Here is a 15170-nt window from a genome sequence, read left to right as displayed (position 1 = left end):
TTATAGTGCACATTACATAAAATAACAAATATAATTGTGGAGTAAGTCAAATGCTGAAAAGTTGTGGTGCTGTAAATATTCAGATCAAACATTATAATTAACTCTTTCCACACTATCTTGCCATAATCATAGTCTGCCGATTAGGCACCAATAAGGGTAAACAGTTAATTAAAAATCATTGCCTGGCAGTATGTTAAATTCTGTAATTTGGACTCTGAGCTGATCTGACGCTTTGTCACTCCTGACTGTTTCTTGTGACTCTACTGGTCTGCCCCCTCCCCCCAGCTAGTTTAGTGTCATCTGTAAATTTTACCAACTGACATTGTGTTTCCAAATCTGGGTTGTTTATGTAGTTCAGAAAACTAGGGACTGCAGCAGCCCACTCAGTACATCCCCCCAACCTGACAATCGTTCCCTAACTAATATTTGCTGCTTCCTCTTTTTCAATCAATTCCTTACTCATGTAGGATACCTACTGTCTTCGGCATGTGTAGCAGATGTGGAACTTTATTGACAACTTCCATTTGAGATGTCACTTCCTCTAAAAAGTCAAGGAGTTTGGTCAGTCAGGATGGGTCCCCTTCTGAAACCCTGTTCACTACCACTTAAGTTAATTTCATGTGGGTAATCCTCAAATTTGTGGAATATAGGAACAGGAGCAGGCCATTCCCCCACTCAATTAGATCATGGCTGATCTGTATCTTAACTCAATTTACCTGCCTTGGTTCCATATCCCTTAATACCCTTCCTTACCTAACAAAAATCTATCAAGTATAGTTTTGAAATTTTCAATTGACCTGGCCTCAACAGGTTTTTGGGGGAGAGAGTTCCAGCTTTCCACTGCCCTTTGTGCGAAGAAGTGCTTCCTGACATATCACACTAATGTGCACAAAACAACTCCAAATTTAGTACTGTGGATAGCAATGCAAACATTCACATGTTAATAGCAAACGTAAGAGCAATGAACTCACATACATTTTACAATAAATCAACATTGCTGATCCACACACGTGGACACGACAGACAACAAAACAGCCAATCAGATCTACCTCTGATGCTTTAATCCAGCCCCCCAAAAATGATTACAATAATTGCCGAGCCAATCAACCAGCATAGTCTATCTTCATAACTGTTATGGATAGGCGGCTAATTTATCTTTTAATATGTAATCAAAAAAATGCAAAGTTCACTATCCTTGAGTAACACGCCCATTTTCATTCTCTCAGGAATAATTTAGAGCCCCGGCGGTGTGAATCTTCTTTCACCCTGTTAGAAAGGCTCACCTTAAGGTAATCCTCGACGGAAAAGAAAGTAAGTTTCATTTCGTTTCTGCAACATAACAATTAGCTAAGAAACATGATTTGTATGATACCGCTGACTAATAATACGGAGGTTCATACATTTAAAAAGAACCTGTTATTTAACTGGAAAATTTGGGGGGGGGGGGGGGGGTAATGTGCAGTTCTGTATAGTTTTTGGAGAATTGTCGGAGCTGGTTAATTACATACCTAATTCTTGTGGAGTACAGGTTGTATCTGGTGTTGGGTACTTGATAGTCTTAAATCTTTTTTAGGCACAAATTGAATCTGCATGGCACAGATTTGGTATGAGTGAAATATATGCTGGATTATGGCCTGGAATGTCTTGTGGGGACATAACCCCGAGGTTGCATCCGAAATTAACGCCCATTTTGCCAATGTCAAATTACACTCCAATTTCCTGCCATTCTCATTAGTACACACCCAAATGTAAAAGTGGGCATAGATCAGCGTGATGATGAACAAAAAGCTGTCAATTTAATTATCTCACATGAAAAGTTTGGTGAGACAACCAGGTGATAAGTGGCAGCCATTTGGGGATTTAGGAGTAAATATTCAAAGTGCACACCAACAGTGAGCAACCTTGCCTGTCGTCAGTGCGCATTCAGATAATTTAACCTCCGAGGCATTCTTATAGGAGTGCAACTAATGGGAGCTGGATCAGTCTTCCTTCATGGGATAAACTCCATTGTGTATGTGCCTCCAGGTTTGATTACGGATGACAATGTAGAAGTTAGGGAGCCAGTTTTGCGGTGGTGGGGGGGACATATGAAAATGGACTGCAAAAGACCCAGCTAGTCCATCAAGCCTGTCCCATACTGTCATGGTGCAACTTATGCACATCATGACCCCCCACCCCCAATTACCCACACAATCTCCTGGGAGAAGCAAAATAAAGAGAAAAAATACGCAGACCAAGTCTAGTGAAGCAGATGGCGGCAGTCAATGCTCCACATTTCTACTGGTATAACAATTGGGTTTCTACATTCCACATTAATGCACACTATGACTGACGGACAACTTTAAAAGTAAAAGAGGGAGATTGACGTATGGAAGTCACTCCTCCCAGACAGGAGGGGAAAACCGGCCAATACAAAAGCATCTTTAGATACTGAGTAGCATAGGCAGGAGTTGAGGTAATACAGTTAGCTTTTACTGTCTGAATTTACATTCCAGTGGTCTTGGATATTGGCTTTCAATATTGCAAGTTTGCATTTTAAATTTAATTGTTAAAGAATTCCCACCCATGTTGGATGTGGTTGGGGTACAGGCTGGATCTTCTAAGGCACATGCTGTGTGGTGATTTTACAATCCTAGCCCCTTTGGGACTATCCCAAATCAGGCGTACTTCTCAGGCGTTCACTCTCAACCTAAGGTCAAGGTAGCCAAATCCTAAAGACACTGACTGGGTCTGAAGGTCTGGTCTATCTCTCCCCAAGGGAAAGGGATCATCCAAGAATATTACTGTTCTCCAAATAGCGTTTTTAGCAAGTTCCAGCCAGATTGTAATATCCAGGATATTGTGATGGTCCGGGGGTTTCTCCTCAGTAATGTAACTCTTCACCAATAGAGTGTACGGAGATGCGGTTCACAAGTTAGTGATACAGAAGACTATGTGAGACAATATAAAAACTATACAGAGGTTTAATAATGAAACAATTTGAAATCTACAGCTGGTGAGACCGGTCAATCGCAACATTAACAGTTTCTTAAAAAGGTAAAAATTATAATTCTTAAAAGCATTTAGACAGGATATCCATCAATTATCAAGGTAGCTTTTACCTTAAATCCCCGAGTAGTAGAAGACTATAGAGTCACCTTACTCTGATAGTCGAGAGACAATTCAGCCCTTCTAAGCAAATCTAAAAAACTTGAGCTGAGCTCTCAGAATTTATACCATTTTTTCCAATTACTTCATCTTGGCTGTGAGCATTCTTGTTGACGAGGCTCTTGTTGATTAACTTGGTTTCAATTCTTACTGATTATTATTATTAATCAAAACTAGTTACATTTTAGCTGACTACAATGAACATAGGCTGAAGAAAAACAGCAAAGAGTTATTTCAAGTACTGGTTAAAGGTAGGTGCCCTTGAGCCAGCTGCTGTTTTCAGCTTTTTGCTTATCTGTGTCCCATTGTGTAGGGTTAACCAGGAATGCTCTAAGGTAGACCCTCTTGATCATATCTGCTGTCTTCATCATGTGCTTATTTGTGTCCCATTGTGTAGGCTTTATCAGTTCCTTGTCAAAGGTATGTTCCCTTGATGAAATTAATCATCCATGATTTAGCTGACTGGTGTTTCCAGCATTTGCTTACTGCAAAGTATTTTCAAATGATTATTTAAAAATATTGAAAGTTTGTTGTAAAAGGTCTTCAGATGATTATTAAAAGTAGGTACCCCTTGTCCCTAAATTCCTCACAGCTGAATCTGTTAGGGGGTAGAGAGTGGATCTTGTGAAGTGCAGGCTGGATTTGCTAAGGAACAAACTGGGTCTCTTATGTTGTTTATTATGTCCTCTTTCATTATACCTTTTAATGCATTGATTGTACTCCAATCTATTTCAAGTTGTTTGAAACTCAAACTTCAGCAATTGTAAAAGAGTTACATTTCTACAACTGGTGAAGAGATGGCAGCAAAATATAGAAACGGAAACGCTACTGAGGCTGACGGAAGTAAAGACAATGTTGAGACTGATGAAAAAGATGATGAAAAGAGGTGAGAAACTTTACATGATAGATTGTGGAGAAATAACTGAAAGTTGAAAGTAATTTTACTGTTTTATAAATCACATCCTAGTTATGAAATCTGCATCTTTTATTCACTATTTTGATTGTGTGAACAAGTACTCAATTAACTAATACATTGATGCATTCAATTTATATTGAACCATCTCTTCCCATAAAAATTATATCTTGGCCAAGCTGTACCTTGTTACTGTTTAGTTTGCCAATATAGTTGCATAATAATTTAATAATCATTTTCTAACAATGTGAGGCTGGCAGATTTTAACTGATTTCAAGAAATAGTATAACACATTTATTCTAATTAAATAATATTTGGAGAAACAAAACTAAAAGTTTCATGAAATCTGATTACTGTACCATGTAAATTTGCAGTAAAAAGAACAAGGAGAAAGAAAAAAAGCCGATGGTCAGCCCATTGACTTTGGTAAGAGAAATTTTCATGATTTATGAAAAATAACTTGCGGTTGTCTTTTTTTCTAAATATGGAGTATTTTTAAGACCTAATTAGGTGGATATTATTAAAAAAGACCAGATACATTCTTCATGAAGTGTAACACAAGATTGTACTTGTGCTCAAAATGCATTGACACAGCATTTACATAAAAACCATATCATTTGTGTGACCTTTAACTCTATATTCCAACATTCTCATAAATACCAAGCAAGTCAGATTTCAACTAGACAGTGTTGAATCAATAGATGAGTCTCGGTTATGATGGGAGAAGAGTCTGATCCTAGACATACTTGTGTGTCCACACATATCGCATTGAAAGCCAGATGAGGGGGATAGATGAGTTGCTTTGTGTGCCAGGCGTTTGGTAGTCAGATCTTGCAAACTCACAGCCTCAAATTCGTTCAAATTGACCCGGCAGACATGCTGCCACTGTAGTCTGTTGGTGGCTGTGTCTTCCCAAGTGTTGGGGTTAATATTGCAAGATATTTTATATTTATTAATGACTTAGATAACACAATAGAAAGCCATATATCCAAGTTACCCGATGACACACAGATTGTAGAATCATAGAAATGTTGCAGCACGGAAGGAGGCCATTCGGCCCATCAAGTCCGTGCCCGCTCTATGCAAGAGCAATCCAGCTAGTCCTACTCCCCCGCCCTATCCCGCTGGCCCTGCAAGTTTTTTCCTTTCAAGTACTTATCCAGTTCCCTTTTGAAAGCCACGATTGAATCTGCCTTGCAGTGCATTCCAGATCCTAACCACTCACTGAGTAAAAAAGTTTTTCCTCATGTCACGATTGGTTCTTTTGCCGATCACCTTAAATCTATGTTCTCTGGTTCTTGACCCTTCTGTCAATGGGAACAGTTTCTCTCTATCTACTCTGTCTAGACCCTTCATGATTTTGAATACCTCTATCAAATGTCCTCTCAACCTTCTCTGTTCCAAGGAGAACAACCCCAGGTTCTCCAGTCTATCCACGTGACTAAAGTCCCTCATCCCTGGAATCATTCTAGTAAATCTTTTGTGCACCTTCTCTAAGGCCTTCACATCTTTCCTAAAATGTGGTGGCAAGAATTGGACACAATACTCCAGTTGTGGTCGAACCATTGTTTTTGATAAATGTCCATCATGACTTCCTTGCTTTTGTACTCTGTGCCTCTCTTTATAAAGCCCAGGATCCCGTATGCTTTTATAACCACTTTCTTAACCTGACCTGCCACTTTCAACGATTTGTGCACATATACCCCCGGATCGCTCTGTTCCTGTACCCCTTTTAGAATTGTGTCCTCTAGTTTATATTCCATTCTTTCTACCGAAATGTATCACTTCGCATTTTTCTGCATTAAATTTCATCTGCCACATGTCCGCCCATGCCACCAGCCTGTCTATGTCCTCTTGAAGTCTACCACTATCCTCCTCACTGTTCATTACACTTCCAAGTTTTGTGTCATCTTCAAATTTGGAAATTGTACCCTGTGCACCCAAGTCCAAGTCATTAATATATATCAAGAAAAGCAGTGGTCCCATTACCGACCTCAGGGAACACCACTGTACACCTCCCTCCAATCCAAAAAACAACCGTTCACCACGACTCTCTGCTTCCTGTTACTAAGCGAATTTTGTATCCATGCTGCTACTGGCCCCTTTATTCCATGGGCTTCAATCTTGATGACAAGCCTATTATGCGGCACTTTATCAAAAGCCTTTTGAAAGTCCATATATACCACATCAACCGCAATGCCCTCATCCACCTTCTCTGTTACCTCATCAAAAAACTCTATAGAGTTAGTTTAAAAACGATTTGCATTTAACAAACCTGTGCTGGCTTTCCCTAATCAATCCACACTTGTCTAAGTGACTGCTAATTCTGTCCCGGATTATCATTTCTAAAAGTTTCCCCACCACCAAGGTTAAACTGACTGGCCCATAGTTGGTGGGTTTATCCTTACACCCTTTTTTTGAACAAGGCTTTAATATTTGCAATTCTCCAATCCTTTGGCACCACTCCCATATCTATGGATGTTTGGAAGATTATGGCCAGTACCTCTGCAATTTCCACCCTTACTTCCCTCAGCAACCTAGGATGCATCCCATCCGGACCGGGTGACTTATCTACTTTAAGTACAGCTAGCATTTCTAGTACCTCTTCTTTATCAGTTTTTAGCCCATCCAGTATCTCAACTATATCTTCCTTTACTGTGGCAGCTTCTTCTTCCTTGGTAAAGACAGATGCAAAGTATAAGAGTAAGGAGGTCTTGCTGCAATTATATAGGTCTCTGGTTAGACCACACCTGGAGTACTGTGTAAAGTTTTGGTCGTCTTACCTAAGGAAGGATATACTTGTCTTAGAGGGGGTGCAACGAAGGTTCACTGGATTGATTCCTGGGATGAGAGGGTTGTCCTATGAGGAGAAATTTAGTGGAAGTTCTCTGGAGTTTAGAAGAATGAGAGGTGATCTCATTTAAATGTATAAAATTCTTAGAGGGCTCGACAGGATAGATGCTGAGAGGCTGTTTCCCCTGGTTGAAGAACCTAGAACTAGAGGTCATAGTCTCAAGATAAGGGGTCGGCTATTTAGGATGAGGAAAAATTTCTTCACTCAGCGGTTTGTGAATCTTTGGAATTCTCTACCCCAGAGGGCCGTGGATGCTTAGTTGTTGAGTATATTCAAGACTGAGATCGATGGATATTTGGACACTAAGGGAATCAAAGATATGGGGATTGGGCGGGAAAGTGGAGTTGAGGTAGAAGATCAGCCATGATCTTATTGACTGGTGGAGCAGGCTTGAGGGGCCGTATGGCCTACCCCTGCTCCTATTTCTTATGTTCTTATGAAATTATCACAAACTGCTTGAAGCCACTTGGAAAAAGATTTTCCAATTTGTGCCCCCAAACTGCTCCAGAGAATGATGTTGATTGTCATGTACTTTGAAATGAGAAGAACTGCTTCAAGCTTACCTCTGTCGAAGGAAAGAATGATTTAAGATTCAGCATACTACGGAAGTTTGGTTCAGTGGTAGCACTCCTGCCTCTGAGCCAGAGATTATAGGTTGATGCCCCACTGCAGGACTTGTGCAGTCATTCATCTCATTGCTGTTTGTGGGACATTGCTGGGTCTAAATTGGCTGCACATTTGCCTACAAAAGAACAGGGGCTATCTCCAACCTCCCCTTCCTCTCCAAAGTCCTTGAATATGTTGTCACCCCTCAAATCCATGTCCATCTTTTCTCTCCAATCAGGTTTCCTCCTCTGCGCAGCACTGAAATGGCCCTAGTCAAACTCACAAATTAAACCCTATGCGACTGTACCCTTGGCGTATTATCCACCCTTGTCATTCTTGACCTTTCTGCAGCCTTTGACATAGTCGATCATACCATCCTCCTCCAATGCCTCTCCTCTGTTGTCCAGCTCTGTGTGACTGTCCTCATTCTTGCCTATGCAATTGTAGCCAGAGCATCTCCAGCAATATATTCTCTTTTAACCCACGCCATTACCTCTGGAGTCCCCCAAGGATCTATCCTGGGCCCCATCCTCTTCCTCATCTACATAGTGCCCCTTGATGACATCATCTGCAGATGGGATCAGCTTCCACATGTACACTCCATATCCTCATCATTCATTATATCTCCCTTCACAGATTGAACCAGACTGTTTGCAACTCCAAGCTGAGCTTCCAACCCCATATCTTCTCCATCTCAAAGACCACCTACTTCCACCTCTGTAACATCACTTACCTCCACCCCTGCCTTAAAATTGCAGAAGTGAATGGTTTTGATCGTTAAAGAGAATGCAGTAGATGTGACTTATATAGATTTTCAGGAGGCAGTCAATAAAAGGGCATACAAGAATCTTGTTTTGTAAAATTCAGGCATATGGTATAAGAGGAAATGTAGCAGCCTGAATGGAAAGATGGATGCTATTCAGATTGAAGGGTTGGAAATGGTGTACCTCAGGGGTCAGTGCTAGGTTCACTTTGTTGTTGATACATAAATGATTTGGACTTGGACTTAAGGAACAAAATCTTGAAATTTGTAGATAACACAAAAGTAGGTGGGTTTGGCAAATAGCGAGGACTGTCAAATATTTCAGGAAGACGTAAATTGGTTAGCGGAATGGGCAGTCAAGTAGAAGATGCATTTTAATATAGATAAATGCAAGGCAATACATTTTTGAAAGAAAAAACAATGGATGCAAAGATATATTTAATAGAAAGACGCTGATGGTATGGATGAACAGAGAGACCTAGGGACTCAAATACATAATTCCCTGAAGTACGAGTGGCAGGTAAAGCTATAGAAAAGGCCAACAGCATTTTGGGTTTTATAAATTGGGGCATAGAGTACAAGAGTAAAGGAAGTAATGATGAATTTTTACAAAACATTGGCTAGACCACAGTTATAGAAAGGACATTAAAGCCAGAGAGAGTATACAGTGTAGATTTACCAGGATGATGCCAGGGGTGGAAATTATAGATATAAAGAGAGACTTGAGGTAGTGGAAATATTTCCACTGGAGCAAAGAAGGTCAGGAGGAGGTTTGATAGAGGTTTTTAGAGTGAATAGGGGAAGACTATATCCTCTGGCTGGAGAGTTAGTAACAAGAGGTCATCAATTTAAAATTGTTATTGAGAGTGAGGAGGTTTGGAGAAATTTGCAGAGGGTTGTTGGAGCGTGGAATGCTTTGCCACAGTGGGTGATTGCGGTAGAGACCATTGCTTCTTATAAGAAAAAACTGGTAAATATATGAAGCAGAGGAAGATACATCCAAATGGCGAGAGCAATGTATTGGGACTAGTTTTGGATTGCTGCACAAATGCAATGGGTTGAATGGCCTTTCTGTGCTGTAACTTCCATGGTGAAGTGGAGGTAATGCTGCATAAGTTAGTTGCAAAGAGGGTTTTGCTAATGCCATTCTATGGTACCATCCCAACAGATCAGCATTGCAGTATGCCTGCAAGGAGGTGCATCTAACTTTCAGGCCGCAGCAGACTGTTGTTCTTGCATGTGCTAGCCCTCTGCTGCAAGGTCACTGCAGGTATCTGTGCAGCATATGGCTCCACTCTCTGCTAAAACAGGTCTCTGTCATTCACATATTGGTGTGCCAGAGCCTGCAGAAATGGTTGGCATCTAGTCATGCACGATAATCAGGCAATGCTGGTTCTTGATCATTCTTGCATGCCTTCACATGCTGTGATTGGGGTGATTCTGAAAAATATTCCGGCATAACGGTTAGTTAGGCCTTCACATCTCTTAGTGAAGCCGCCAGGTATCTGCTGGCACAGCTTCCTTTGAGAAAAGGAGAGTCCAATCAAATTATATCTGCCAAAGCAAGGTTATTTTACCTTTCTCTGCAGACGTGGAGGTGGAAGAACATAATGAACCTCTTGGGCTGCCTGTCAACTTTCCACAGCATCATCTTGTTCCTTCTAACACATCGGCTCTGACACTTTAATGGACTGCTTACTGCTGCCATTAAAGGGAGCTGGAGGTAAAGAATTCACCCCAATTGGCACAAATGCTAATGAAAGCCTGAGTGCCAGCAAAAGAAAAAGTTAACAAGAGGCACCCAGAAAAGGCCTCAAAACATTTACCTTTAACCTCTGTGGACCTTTTAAAGGCTCTCCTCCCACTTAAAGGTCTGCCCTGATGTCCCATTCCTGCAAAGTTTCCTGGGTGTCCAGCATGCCCATCAGTGGCAAAATGGAGCTGCACTCTCTCCCACCCCCTTTTGCATATTCTTCGGAGGCCGGTTTGCATCTCCTGTCCTAGATCCGACTATTATGTACCAATACAAGATGGGCCATTTTCTAAGACTGCTTTTTAATCCTGTATGTACTGTGACAAGAAAAAAAGACTGGCAGAGGGAAGCTTACCAGTAATTTACTCTGAAAAGTGGTGTGATTGTAGCTAGTTAAGCTCCAGCAATACTCCTGCGCACAATTGGGAGGCCCTAAGCCTTGTCTATGCCAATTTACACCTAAGTTCCCCAGATTTATTTATGTATCAGGCACCCGGCTGAGCAAAATATAAATATCAATTCCCACCATGGTAAGTTGTGAAATTGAATTGAATAAATATGGTAACTGGTGGGCTTGCATCAGGAAAATAACCAGGGAAACTGCTGGATTGTCTTAAAAGCTCAACTGGTTCACTAATGTCCTTTGGGGAGGGAACCTGCTACACCTACCCAGTATGGCCTACATGTGACTCCAGTCCCACACTATATGGATGACCATTAGTGCCCTCAGGCTAACTAGGGATGGGCAATAAATACTGACTTGCCAGTGTCGCCCGCATTTCAGGAACAAATTTTTAGAAAAAAACAGGGCTTCTCCATGATGGTTCTGATAAACATTAACTTTCTGCTTCAGTTGATGATTGACCTGCTCTGCATTTCCAGTGTTTTCTTTTATTATTTAAAGATATCCAATATTTACAATTTTTTCTCCATTCTTTAGTCCCCAAATTTAACATGTTAATAACAGACTAGGAAAAACATGGAATTTGATAAAAGATTTTACAATGGGCACTTACTGTTAGTGAACATGATTAATAATCAACTTATCCAGAATCCTTTAACAAAAGTCTCCTCAACTGTGGCAGGTGGATTTTGAGATGCAGACTGCCCTAGGATTTGAATATATATCTATCTGATTTATAAAAACAATAATGTAACTGTGCTACTGTAACTTTGCCTTGAAAAATAATAGTAATATTAATATATTATTGTATTATTCTTATTTAGTTTCGCTACGCAGATTGTGTAGACAAACTACTGATGGTCCTGGGTAGTGTTGCTGCTTTACTTCACGGGGCTGGCCTTCCTCTCATGATCATAGTGTTTGGAGAGATGACTGATAGCTTTGTCCATAATGGGATGTTGGAAAATCTACCAGGTAAATGCTCAACCTTGCTCTCAGAAAGCACTATTGAATCTGATTACTTTTCTTGACCCCTTTGTGTAAATAGACAGCAGCCCTTTTCTGCGCTCTGTACATGGGACAGAGGAAATGACTGAACAAACTTTTTGTGTAGCAAATGGTAAAGGTGACCTAACAAATATTTCACAATGTAATGTTGCAGATTAGAGAGGTACCACAGTGCTACTCTGAATTTAGTACTGTATAATTTAACCCTTAGTGCACACCTTGGACAACTTCATTTATCCAGACATTCTATTGTCATGTGCCAACAATCAATTTACTTGCGATTTGGTGGAGCCTCTTCCTGTTTTGATATGTAAAAATGCATCGGAGCATACACTGACAGAGCAATAGTATTGTTGGTTTCATTACACATAGAAGCTAAAAGTTACTTGAATTTTACTTTTTGGCTGCTGGTTCCCGTGGCAGAGGTGTCCTGCAGCCGGCAGTCACATCAACATAAACTGTCAGATATTTTTAGTTGGCCGACGAGGAAGATCCTTTGATTACTGGGACTCCTGGGGCTCAATTTTAGGAGGCGATTTCGGGTGCTTTGGGGGCAGGGAGGCTCTGAAAATCGCAGAAATCCCGTTCGGGTTCGGAAGCCGGCTCCAACTTCCGAGTTTCCCAGGGACCCACCTGTGTGCGCGCGGGTGACCCGAAAACGGAAGTCCCGCTGGCAATTAAAGCTGATGGCAGTTAAAGAGCCAAATGTACTTCATTGAGGTACTAAAGGCACTTTACCTGTGACAGAGTAAGTGATCAGAACGATTTTCAACTTACTTGGGTGGCTTGCCCACCACTTCTGATTCACCACCACCACCCCCGCGCCCCGATGTCCCCCTCTTCACCCCTCCCCACCATGTCCTCCTGATCTTCCACTCTTTCCGTCTCCCTCCCCCCGATCTTCCACTCTCTTTTTCTTTCTTTCCCTCCCCGCGCCCCCCCCCCCCCGCACCCCCCCCCCCCCCGCCGGATGATGTCTCACTCTCTCCCTTTCTCGCACCCCCCCCACCCCCGCGTTGCAACTCCTGATGGCAGCCAGTCTGTCAGTCAGTCAGAAACGGTAAGTTCATGCGGGTTTGCCACGCGCACCTTCACCCCTCCCTGCTGCCAACCCGCCACATTGTAAAATCGAGCCCTTGGTTACTGCTGGTTTTATTAGGGCTAATCAATGCACTGCTGTGGCATGTCATCAGCGCATAACATTTTTTGCATTATTCTTAGTGACATTGCATCACGACGTTAGTGCTCTGTGCATACACACTGGTCAAAATGTCACAGCCAGCCCTGTGCATTCATGAAATATTCAGTCCTCTTAGTGAAGTCCAGCAAGACTGACTGCATATTACAAAACTAAACGGGGGAGAAGGGCTCAGTTTGCTCACTCTACTAAGACTCAAGCTGCAATTTAAAAGCAGCTAAAGTTTTCTTGTGTAAATCTGGACTAAGGGCCCAACCTGACTTTGGACAAATTGGAATAGGACGGCCTAATCCAGGGACTGTACACTACAGGTCTAGCATTGAGGTGAAGCAAAATTGCTTCTCGACACTGGTACTGTTGCGTGACTGCACCCAGAGAGTGATCTGTTCTGACTGTTGATTGGCTAAGCAACATCTTCAAAGGCTAGAATTGACACATCATCACAATGAAGCTGCCATCTAAACTTCACCACTAATAAACTGCCATCTAAACTTCACCACTAATAAACTGCCATCTAAACTTCACCACTAATAAACTGCCATCTAAACTTCACCACTAATAAACTGCCATCTAAACTTCACCACTAATAAACTGCCATCTAAACTTCACCACTAATAAACTGCCATCTAAACTTCACCACTAGCAATAAGGATCACGTATCATCCATTGAAGTTACTTAAGTCACTCCCAAGAGGGATAGAACAGTTTTTCACCAACATTAGGCTGCCATCTTTCCTTCCCACTAGGGATAGGGATAGGGATAGGAAGGACACATCACATGCACCATCCCCAATGGTCACGTATACGTGACACAACCAGGTCAATTTTCAGAATTGAGGCTTTTGATTTTTTCGAAAACAGACATTTAAATCTGGTTTTCAGCCGATAATGTTTTTTTAAAAAATGTTTCTCCCACCTCCAAAATGGTTGACGGAAGCAGAGAGGGAGAAGAACAAAGGCATGTTAAATATTTTAGTCTTTTTTAAGAATAAGTAAAATTGGATTAGGGGTGAAATTGAAATGGAAATTTAGGAAAGCAAAGAGAGGGCACGAAAAATTATTGGCAAGTAAAATCAAGGAAAACCCAAAATGTTTTATAAATACATTAAGAGCAAGAGGATAACTAAGGAAAGAGTAGGGCTTATTAGAGACCAAAAAGGTAACCTATGTGTGGAGGCGGAAGATGTGGGTATGGTTCTTAATGAATATTTTGCTTCTGTCTTCACAAAAGAGGGGGATGATGCAGACATTGTGGTTAAGGAGGAGGAGTGTGAAATATTGGATGGGATAAACATAGCGAGAGAGGAAGTATTAAGGGGATTAGCATCTTTGAAAGTAGATAAATCAGCAGGCCCGGATGAAATGTATCCCAGGCTGTTTTTAAAAAAAATAGTCAGGGAGGAAATAGTGGAGGCTCTGACCATCATTTTTCAATCCTCACTGGATACGGGCATGGTGCCGGAGGATTGGAGGACTGCTAACGTTGTACCATTGTTTAAAAAGGGAGCGAGGGATAGACCAAGTAATTACAGGCCAGTCAGTCCAACCTTGGTGGTGGGCAAATTATTGGAATCAATCCTGAGGGACAAGATAAACCATCACTTAGAAAGGCATGGAGTAATCAAGGACAGTCAGCATGGATTTGTTAAGGGAAGGTCATGTCTGACTAACTTGATTGAATTTTTTGAGGAGGTAACAAGAAGGGGTCGATGAGGGTAGTGCATTTGATGTGGTTTACATGGGAGAACCTTCATCACACTGACTGCAGCAGTTCAAGAAGGTGGCTCACCACCACCTTCTCAAGGGCAATTAGGGATGGGCAATAAATGCCGGCCTTGCCAGCGACGCCCACATCCCATGAACGAATAAATTTTAGCAAGGCTTTTGACAAGGTCCCACATGGCGGACTGGTCAAAAAAGTAAAAGCCCATGGGATCCAAGGGAAAGTGGCAAGTTGGATCCAAAATTGGCTCAATGGCAGGAAGCAAAGGGTAATGGTGACTGGAAGGCTGTTTCCAGTGGGGTTCCGCAGGGCTCAGTAGTGGGTCTCTTGCTTTTTGTGATATATATTAATGATTTGGACTTAAACGTAGGGGGCACGATTAAGAAGTTTGCAGATGATCCAAAAATTGACCGTGTGGTTGATAGTGAGGAGGAAAGCTGTAGACTGCAGGAAGATATCAATGGACTGGTCAGGTGGGCAGAAAAGTGGCAAATGGAATTCAATCCAGAGAAGTGTGAGGCCATGCTTTTGGGGAGGGCAAACAAGGCAAGGGAGTACACAATAAATGGGAGGATACTGAAAGATGTAGAGGAAGTGAGGGACCTTGGAGTGCATGTCCACAGATCCCTGAAGGTAGAAGGACAGGTAGATAAGGTGATTAAGAAGGCATATGGAATACTTTTAGCTGAGGCATAGAATATAAGAGCAGGGAGGTTATGCTGGAACTGTATAAAACACTTGTTTGGCCACAGCTTGCGTACAGTTCTGGTCACCACATTACAGGAAGGATGTAGTTGCACCA

The 15170-nt window shown here is 41.7% G+C and overlaps 1 protein-coding gene across 1 annotated transcript in view; it reads left to right on the top strand.

Annotated features, from left to right (window-relative positions):
• The first annotated feature begins 1222 nt into the window (after positions 1–1222).
• abcb4 (ATP-binding cassette, sub-family B (MDR/TAP), member 4) overlaps positions 1223–15170 on the top strand; it is a 124624-nt gene continuing 110676 nt past the window's right edge. Inside the window, exons 1-4 of the mRNA XM_068006854.1 lie at positions 1223–1311; positions 3884–4033; positions 4435–4486; positions 11264–11414. Of these exons, the coding sequence (XP_067862955.1) occupies positions 3945–4033; positions 4435–4486; positions 11264–11414 (292 nt within the window). The 5' untranslated portion in view covers positions 1223–1311; positions 3884–3944. The remainder of the gene's footprint in view (positions 1312–3883; positions 4034–4434; positions 4487–11263; positions 11415–15170) is intronic.

Source organism: Heptranchias perlo, chromosome 2 (genome assembly GCF_035084215.1).
Source record: "Heptranchias perlo isolate sHepPer1 chromosome 2, sHepPer1.hap1, whole genome shotgun sequence".
Lineage (NCBI taxonomy): Eukaryota > Metazoa > Chordata > Chondrichthyes > Hexanchiformes > Hexanchidae > Heptranchias > Heptranchias perlo.
The sequence above is the reverse complement of the archived record's forward strand: the minus strand, read 5'-3'. Positions and strand labels throughout refer to the sequence as shown.